This window comes from Streptopelia decaocto (assembly GCF_964273445.1).
Source record: "Streptopelia decaocto genome assembly, chromosome: 14".
Lineage (NCBI taxonomy): Eukaryota > Metazoa > Chordata > Aves > Columbiformes > Columbidae > Streptopelia > Streptopelia decaocto.
In genome coordinates this window covers 6,336,138-6,345,719 of record NC_138669.1, presented here as the reverse complement: position 1 = coordinate 6,345,719, position 9,582 = coordinate 6,336,138, and the positions used below count along the sequence as shown (strand labels likewise).

The window sequence follows — 9,582 nt, the reverse complement described above, 5'->3', positions numbered from 1 at the left end:
GTGTTGAGTCCCAAACGCTGCCTGAGGATGTTGTTTTATGTGAGAAATTTGGAATGGGTTACTGCTCACCTGGAAAGATTTGGGAAAGATGCTTGTGAAATGGGTGAAAACAGAACAAGTTCAGTCTTGTGTAAATGTTTAAAAATAAGGTTCACCTTTAATTTTTCTCATTCATCTTTTTTAAATGGATAAAATGAGAAAAAAGTTCTTGTGTGTCACCTCATTCTTCCAGTGCACGAGTGTTTCCGTCCACATCTTCGTCAGCATCAGTTTTTGTCGTCAGGACAATGCGGTCGTACCATTTTCCAAAGACAAACATGTGCATGTTGGATCTTCTGATCGCAAATTCATAGGACCTGCCCGGCTGCAGACCCGACACGGCGCACGTGTTGGGAGTGACCAGCTGGATCCTACTGTATCCCGGTTCGTTCTGGCTCCCATCTGTCAGCAATTTAATGTGAAGTTCACATTGCTCGAGGTGTGACTCTTGATTTTCAGTAAACCACTTGAGCTTGGCCCAGTCCTTGTATGCATATGATTCGTTTCGATCAAAAATCAGTGGCATCTTTGTGCAGATAGAAAGCCTGATGTTGGGGAGTCTAGTGCCTCTAAGATTTGCGTGTGACACCAAATGGTGCTTGACATAGAGATTTCCCGGCGTTTGCAAGGAAAGGAGATTTTCCAGAAATGTGGAGAGCTGGGTCAGTCTCTGCATAATCAGGTTCCACTGGGAGAGGAAAGTTTTAATGTCGTAGTTCTTCAAGTAATAGTTCATCTCCTCCCGGCCACGTTTCAGCTGTTCCAGCAGCTCGGTTAAAAGCGTCAGCTGGATTTCAGTCTGGTCTTTTGCCACCTTCTTCATCTTCTGGAACTGGCAGGGGTCCACCAGCTGCAAAATGTCAGTGCGAAGCGTTACATGATTCTGGTCCCTCACATTCACATGTTTGGGCTCGATCTCCAGGTAAAAGCAGCTCTTCTTCAGAAGCTCCACTTTGTCCTGGTGGTGCTGGAGGTGGCGGAGGCTCAGGTTGGAGTGCAGGAACTGCAGGACAACGTTCCTCTTCTCCAGGTAGCTGTCCCAGTCGTCAGTGCCCGGCTGCTCCGCGCTGTGCGCGGTGTTCTCCGAACCGCCTTCCGCCTCGTCCAAAATCATAGCCATGATTCCAAAGCTCGGTTACTGTGTGAGAAAGCAGCAATAACATTTAGAACCGAGGGAAAAGCAGCTGTGAGAGGGTATAGTCATGGCTGTGACTCTTCTTGCTTAATTAAAGCTTAGCTTATAAATTTATAGATGGGGAAGAACTGTTAGACTAGATGGAGTGCCAGAGGAATTTTCCTTTATAGCTGCATGGTTTCCAATGTTCTGTAGAGTCTACTTTTATATATTCCGATGAACTGGTCTCTTTCTACCCCCTCTTGAGAGGCTCTACCTCGACTTAATAGATTCACTGTCAGGAACTATTCTCTGAATTACTCTGCCAAAATTTCTCCCTATCTTATTATCTTCTGTTTAATTCTAATTAGATGCCTTTGTACTCCTGTAAGCAATTTCTTTCCATTCCTCTACAGCTCCGGAGATCTGTATTTTTCTCTCTTTGCAATCTGCCAGGCTGTCGAGGTTTGAGACCCACCTTCCAAGCCAGTTCCTACCGCTCCGTAATCACCGTGGTGTTTCAAATGAACACTCTGGCCCCCGAGCGGGCAGGTGTGCAGCCGGCAGAGCCATGCGGATTGACAGTCGTCACCGGACGTTTGCAGTGACACATTGCTGTCCCTTTCTTTCGTTTTACTTTACATCACCACCTCGCTCCATGATATCTACTTGCTTTCTCATAGGGAAACGCTCAAGAGAATGAAACACACGTAAAGCTCCTGTGAGCAGATCACGGCTCGCTGTTAAGAAGGTGTTTAGGTCGTGGTGCTGTGCAAAACCGTATCTGCCGAGCCAAGGTGGAAGGTGTTTACTGGGTTTTAGCTGAAGTACCTGTGGCGCACACAGCTTTACGTACCAGGAACAGGAATTAGCTAAGTAAATGCCCGTGTCCCTGTTGTGATACTGTAATGAGAACCCAACTGAACACCGAGACGTGGCTTTCACGAGATGAACACACTTGATTTGAAAAAGAATTAAATACAGAATTTGAAACTAAGATTTTGCGAGCCCAGTCAGATGGTGATAATATGATGCAGCAACTGGTAACTTTCCTCTTTCTATGTAATTTTCTGATTATACTCAAGTTCTTGTAGTATCTAACTGGGACATTTTAATTCTCATACGTCTTGTAGAAGCTAGATGGTGATATCTAGTTGTCAAAGCAATATTCTTGGCTTCATTTTCCCTAAATACATAAGAGAACTAATAATACTTCCTTGTAGGAATGTCAGGTGTTTGTAAACCTCTCAGATATCTGGCTCCTTAGCTGCACTACAATTTATACCAATCCACTCATTCCCAGTGATTTCTTTTCCCAAGAGCTGTCAACTTAGAAAAACAAGCTGTATTTCCTCTCCACTTTTTCTGTTTTCCCCACAAATCAACCCAACCCAACGCGGTGCCAGCTCCTGGCAGGGACGCAGCAGGGACAGCACATGCAGCAGGTGACATTACCCCGATTTGGGAGCCATTTGGCTCCCTGGAACCGTCTGTTTGCCCACAGACGGAGCTGTGATTGTGCTTGTTTTCCCTGGTTTTATAGATATATACATTTTTCTTGCCAGAGAGGGCTGCGTTCCCAGCAGCACCACTCTGTTCACTGGCAGGTTGCAGTCACCCAAGCTGGGGGTTTGGAAGGGGACACCCAATGGGGGCCAGTGCCACCCCACATGGCTCAAACTCAGCTCCTGGCCCCAGGAAGGCCACAACAAGTCCTGACCCACCTTGTCGGCCCTGGGGAGCCCCAGCCCGGCCCAGCCCGGCTGTGCCCGTGGCCCCGCTGCCCACAGCCACCATGGTTGCCATGGTGATGCATTGTGGCATCTGCAGCCTGTTCTGGGGCGGGATGGGGACCGGGATGGGGACCGGGGGTCCCAGCTGCCCTCCCCACCGCCCAGGCCCAGGGACACACCAATAAACCCCTCAGGGGATGAGGCTCCAGGTCCCTGGGTGGACACGGGTGCTTTTGGGGAAGAGCGTCTGGAAAGCTGCCTGGCAGAAAACAGTCTGGGGTGTTGGTGACAGCATGTTCCCAGGTGGCCAAAAAGGCAAAAAATGCCACCAGCATCCTGGCTTGTAACAGAAATAAAGCAGCCAGCAGGCCCAGGGCAGTGGCCATCTCCTGTATTGGGCACTGGGGAGACCAAACCTCGAATCTTGGGATCAGTTTTCGGCCCCTCACGCCAAGGAAACCCTTGAGGTGCTGGAGCTAGTTGAGAGAAAGGAGCGGAGCTGGGGAAGGGGCTGGAGCACAAGTGTGATGGGAGCAGCTGAGGGACCTGGGGGGGTTCAGCTGGAGAACAGGAGCTGACGGGAGACCTTCTGATCTCTGAACTGCCTGAAAGGAGCTTGGAGCCAGGGGGGGTCGGGCTCTGCTCCCAGGAACAAGCGCCAGGAGCAGAGGAAACGGCCTCAAGTTGCGCCAGGGGAGGTTGAGGTTGGATCTTGGGAACAATTTCTTCCACAAAGGGCTGTTGAGCATTGGAACAGGCTGCCCAGGGCAGTGGTGGAGTCACCATCCCTGGAGAGGTTGAACAGACGCAGACATGAGGTTCTCAGGGACATGGGTAGTGCCAGGGGTGGGGAAACAGTTGGACTCGATGATCTTCAGGGTCTCTTCCAACCAAATGATTCTGTGATTCTACACTCCTGTGATTCTATAGTTCTATGATTCCTCTCCCTGCAGTCGGTTTCCACCACCCAGCTGGGCCCCCAGCACCCACCGACTTCTCCCCCAAGTCCCTGCTGTTCCCCGTGATGATTTTTGCTTTGTGGTGGTTAATGGGGACATACCTCAATTGTCTACAGAATTGTAGGTTCCAAAATAATTTGTAGCTTGTTCTCCGTAAATCTCAGTAATTCACTCCTCAGCCTCACCCTCTGGTCCCTGAGGAACTGGGGTACCTTCGCGTTGTCGACACCCACTGTCCACAAGGGGAGATGGTTGCTTCCTTGGGGAGAGGAGCCGCTGTCTTGTCTGACAGCTTAATGAGCGGTGTGGGTTTTTATAGCTGACAGCAGGCCAGCACACAATGCCCGGCTGCTGCAGTCACAGTGTGACACAGCGCTGAGGGGTTGATGACATCCCTGGGCTGGGCGTTCTGCCCTCCCAGGTGTGACATGGCTGTTGTCCCCAGCCCAGGGCTGTGCCCAGGTTCCCATAGTACGGAGGACACAGAGGAGAAGAGCAGAGGGGCCAAGGGCTCTGTGCAGCCTTAACAAGCTTAACAAGCACATTTAATTTCACACCCATCTTGTCCCCTTGCTGTTGCGATGGAGCTGTGGGAGCTCTAACCTGGCAAAAAGGCCATTTTCTGAGGTCTGTGGGGTTTGTGGTCATTGGAGAATCCAAAATATGGTTTCCAACGCTTTGCTTCTCTGCATGTGATGTTCCCATTGCTACTCTGGTGTTTCAGCTCCGCTCCACGGGGCTCGGCAGCGGCTCTGTGTTCTATGAGCCTCACTGAGCTGCTTTCTGGGGGCTGGTTTAAGGCACCCTGTGTCTGAAGATGCCTTCATATTCCCTATGATTAAATCTTTGGGTCAGGTCTTAGCCTTAATGCTGTCTTGTCTGCTTTAGCTGGTGCGTCTCTGCTAAGCTTTTTTAATTGAATGATAGGCAAGAGCCCTGAGCTTCGGCTTGAAATCAAGGGAGGAGGTGATCTGTCATTTTAAGAAATCAATGCATCTTCAGGAGGCAGCCGGAGCTTACCATTTCATTTCACAGCTGCCAAGAGATTAACTAGATGATTGTCAGGTGTGATTCTCTAACAGACAAGGAAGGTAACAAATGTGAGTGAAAGAAGGTTGATAGCTTTGCAGGGGGGCGGGGAGGGGAGAGATCAGTATTTGGTAATAACACCATGTTTCTGCAGGAAATTAATGTTCATGCTCATGTCATAGACCCCAGTGCTGTCCTTTGGGCCGTGTGTGCTGGGAGCTGGGCCTGTCCTTGTCCCTTGGCCATGGTGCTCTGGGGGTCTGAGGACACACAGATTGTCCCACGTAGGTCCGGCCAACCTCACCTCATCCATCCACAGCCTGTGCCTGGGAGGAGTTTAAAGCAAAGGCGAAGTCCTGGATTTGGCAAGATTTGCTCCTCATTTTGGTGGGATTAGGATGCCACCTGAGCACCTTGAGTGCAGCACGATGCATGTTTGGAAGCAGGTTTGTTGCTGCAGTTGTGCAGAGACTTTTGCTCTGAGCCTGCTTGTACTTCTCACTGTCACAAATGCTAACCTTCACCCCAAATTCAGCATGGAGGAGTGGAATCCCTTTGGCTGCCTTATCCAGAACAGCTGGCCAAGCTGCTCTCTTCATTTTAGGAATATGAGCATGAAGCTGCTGACAGTCTGCAGCTGCAATTTTACTGTTTTCAGTAGCTTTGTGTCAGGCATCAGTTCAACTGTAGGATTGTGTGGCTCTCTATGAATCTCTCTGCATTAATACCAATACAAACGTGTCTGAAACATTCAAACACCACGTACCCCTCTGCCCCCCGTGTGCCGAGCTGTCTCTGAGCAGAGCTGACAGCCGTTGTCTGCCACGTTTGTCATTCTGCCCTGTCCTCCTGCCCACAGCATCAAAATAAAGAACTTGTTAGTCCTGTCTTCGAGATCAAGACATAAGCAGACAATTGATTTTCCTCCCTCTTCTCATTAGTGAGCTCTGACACTTAATAAAACATATATTTCCACTCTCAGGGCAAGCAAAACACCCAGATAGTGCCTGTCAGAGAGAGCTGGGAGCGGGGATTCATCTTTATGGAAAATCAATAGCTGGAACAGAGAAATTGGCAGAACCCAAATTAAAAGTCGCTGGCAATTTCCATCTTCATATTTCATGTCTCCTGCATTTCTGAAACAGACATTTGCTGCAGGGGAAACCAACGCAGGGACAGGGAGGAGGATGGACCTCGTGCCTGGCTCTCCCTCGGCTGTTTCCAGCTGGGACCCGTGGGTGACAGTGTCGGGTTTGGGGCAGATTTTTGGGCAGTGCCTGGTTTGAGGTGATCCCTGTTCTGGGGACAGGGGGCTCAACACAAACCGTTCTGTAGAGGTTGTGTCCCCATGGCCGTTGATGGCAGCATCTCCAGATGTCCCAGCTCCTCCAGAGCTCCTGGCAGTGTCCCCCACATCCCCAGAGGGTACCAGACCTCCTCATGTGTCCCTGTCCCCTCGGCAGCTGCTTCCAATCCCACCATCACACAGGTGTGATGGATTTGCTCCCCACTTGCTCCACATTTCACTGGTGCCTCATCCACCTGAAATAAATGTTACGTTCCAGATATATCCCAGCTCTAAATCACTGCCACACATCAGGGCACTCTTTGCTCATCAGGCTGTGATTCAGAAGGTTCATTTTCAGAAGGAAGAGGGATGTATGTTTTCTAAGGAACCTGGGGGTTGGAAACTGCTCTCCTGAGATGCAAAAGCCCCAGCTAGACCAGGACAGGAAGGAGTTAATTATGTCCCCGAGGCAGCAATTAACTCCAGTTCATTACAGCCTGGGAGGGAGCCCCACCAAGGAGACCTGCAGAGTTTGGGGCAGCTGTTTGACTACAGCAGGCCAACAACTTTGTGGGCATTTATTTCTTGCCATTGAAGGCTCGGGGGACATTTCTCTATGTTCCCAAACACAGGGCCTGGGATTGGGGCATATCTGTGGAACAAGGAGGGATTTGGGCTCAGGTTTAAGGCAATGACCTGCTTGGGTTTGTGGAACAGGGGAAGTGAGCCCTGTGCTTTTTCCAGTGCCCAGAAGGGTTTTCAGAGTGGGAATGAGAATCTCTCACAGCCCTGGGATGCTCCACTTTCCCTGGTTAAACCAGGAGTGACCACAGGGCTGGATCCATGTGGGGGGAGCAGAGCTGGAGCTCAGAGCTGGCTCCTGGGCCAGGCTTTGTGGCTGCTCGAAGGATGCTGGTCCTGGGGGCTCATCCAGCCCTGGTGCTGGGGCCGCGGCGCTGCGTGCACTGGGTGATCTGGGGGCTGCAGGGGTCACTCCGGAGTGCTGACTGCGGCAGGACAGCGAGGCTGAAGCCGTGTCCGTGTCAGCTCATGTGTCGCTGCCGCTCGCAGGCTGGTCCCGGGGGACGCACAGGCTTTGGCAGCGCTAAGCGGGGGCGGAGGCGGATGCAATTCTGGAGAACAAGATTCCCTTGCAAAATCTGAAAAAAAAAAATAAAATAAATGAAAGTTCTCGGCTGAGAAGCTTGTTTAAAGATCTTACCTCTGCAGAGGAAATAAGGTCTTAATTCCCTCCCTTGCTGCTTGCCTCCCCAGCGGCGCAAAGGCCATTAACTCTGCCAGGAAACCAGCTGGAGAGGAGAAGTGGCTTTTGTTGGTGGAATCGAGACTGACCTGAGTGACTCTGGGTGATGCTGCTGCCTCTGCCACTGTGGTCTGGGCTGTGGGGAGGGCAGGTGGTGTGGGGTGGGCTGAAAGGAGCTTGGAGCCAGGGAGGGTCAGGCTCTGCTCCCAAGGAACAAGCAACAGGATGAGAGGAAATGGCCTCAAGTTCCACGGCAGAGATTGAAGTTGGATCTTGGGAACAATTTCTTCCACAAAGGGCTGTCGGGCATTGGAACAGGCTGCCCAGGGCAGTGGTGGAGTCACCATCCCTGGAAGGGTTGAACAGACAGAGCTGAGGTTCTCAGGTACGTGGGTTAGTGCCAGGGGTGGGGGAACGTTTGGACTCGATCATCTCGAGTGGCTTTTCCAACCACAATGACTCTATGACCCTGTGGTGCGTGGCAGAGCATTGGGACCGGGCTGTCCCTGTGCTCAGGACCCTCCAACTGTCCCACAACCAAACAGGGACAGAGGATAAGGAGGGGAGTCCGGGGACAGCAGAACCCCCGCTCACCAGCGTTCATACCCTCGTGTGTCATCGTCACCTCCATCCGCACGAGGAGCCTCGGCTGAGTCATCTCCCAGCTCGATGGAGTGTGTGGGCTTTGCCGCAGCTTTAGCTGTTCATCCTCTGCTTTGCCGGAGCCTGACACGGGGTAGAATAGAGCTATTCATCAACGTGGCGATGAGGCAGATGGATGCCCTGTGTCAATAAACCCGGTCTTGCTCTCCTCCTACCAGCTCGAGCAGCTGCCGTCTCTCAGGTCCAGCGGGGGCTGCATAAGTGGCTGCTGCTTGAGGAGCAAAAGAGCTCTTAACTAAGGACTTATAGTTTTGCACTGAATGGCTTAGAGCTGTAGCTGTAAAATGCAGTGTTGGGGCCTCTGTGGAGAGGCAGCTCTTGGAAATGTTCCTGACGCGGTTGGAAGGAGGGCAAGGGGCAGTGGAGCTGGTGGCAGCAGCTCTGACACGAAACCCCTCGGGGTGATGCTGGTGTGTGCCCAGTCGGGACCACGGTGGCCGTGCTGGCTGCTGGGGGTTCCCTTGCCTGTCCCACCCTGGCCATGGCCTTTGCCACGTGTCCCCTCCCGGTCCCCAGGGAGCGGCAGGGCAGGCGATGGCTCATGCTGGGGTACTTGTCAGCTCTCGAGTTGTTGAAGCATCCTCACAGAGCTCAGCAGCCTGCTTTGCATATGGAATCGCAGGTCTCTAGAGAGCAAATCTGGAGTGAGACATTTCTCCCGGTGACTGACACCATCTTCCCGCTAATGATGTTAAAAGCTTTTTGGCTGTATCGTGTGGTCACCTGCGCTTCCCAGCTCCTCACCGGAGCGTGGCAATGCACGTGTGAGCCGACCCAGCTCCCACCCCAGCTCTGGTGGATTTTGTCTTCATCACATTGGCAGGGGCCAAGCAAAGGAGAGCGATCGCAGGTCGCCCACGGCACATGCTGCAACTCCGGCCATGGACAAGCGTGTGATGCCACAAACCTGGAGGTCAGCAAAATGATTGTTGTGACAGGTGGAGTGTAAAGCAGAGGGAGAAGGAGCCTCCTGGGTGGTGCAGCAGCTTTTGCTGGCAGGTTTGGGGGTGACCGCGTGTTGGGGGGACAGTGCTGCGTCCAGGGCAGCAGGTTGAGGCAGCGTCTCTGCAGGCGAGGATGGAGCACGTGCCTCCGAGAAACCTTTCCCCTGCTGTGTCACCTCCTGTCCCTGCTCCGGCGGGATGCCAGTGATGCGCACCCAGGTAGGGCAGTGGGACCACCCCCCTGCTCCCCCAGCCTGCAGCAATGCTGCGAGCATCAGCCAGTGTCCGCACCGCGGCAGCAGCGTGGCACAGCCGCCCTGGGCAGCTGCACTTGTCACTGGGACAGGGACATTCTTGGGACTTGTCCTGCACCTGCTGCCAGTGCAACTGGAGCCAACCAGACCCCTTCCCCGCAGGTGGGATGCTCTGGGCACAGAGCCAGCGCCCCCAGCCCCGAGACACCCCAGTTGAAATGTAGCTCGGGCTCCCCTGGCTTGCGCGCTGGTGAACAGGGCAGCTCTGGCCCCTTGGCGTCACTCTGGCTGGGGA

General features: G+C 52.7%; 1 protein-coding gene across 1 annotated transcript; it reads right to left on the bottom strand.

Annotated features, from left to right (window-relative positions):
• Positions 1-220: 220 nt before the first annotated feature.
• Positions 221-1,159, bottom strand: FNDC11 (fibronectin type III domain containing 11; the record flags this gene model as incomplete). The annotated part of the gene is made up of 1 exon (XM_082065779.1): positions 221-1,159. One exon carries the CDS (start codon positions 1,157-1,159, stop codon positions 221-223), a length of 939 nt encoding a protein of 312 aa, XP_081921905.1.
• Positions 1,160-9,582: the final 8,423 nt, after the last annotated feature.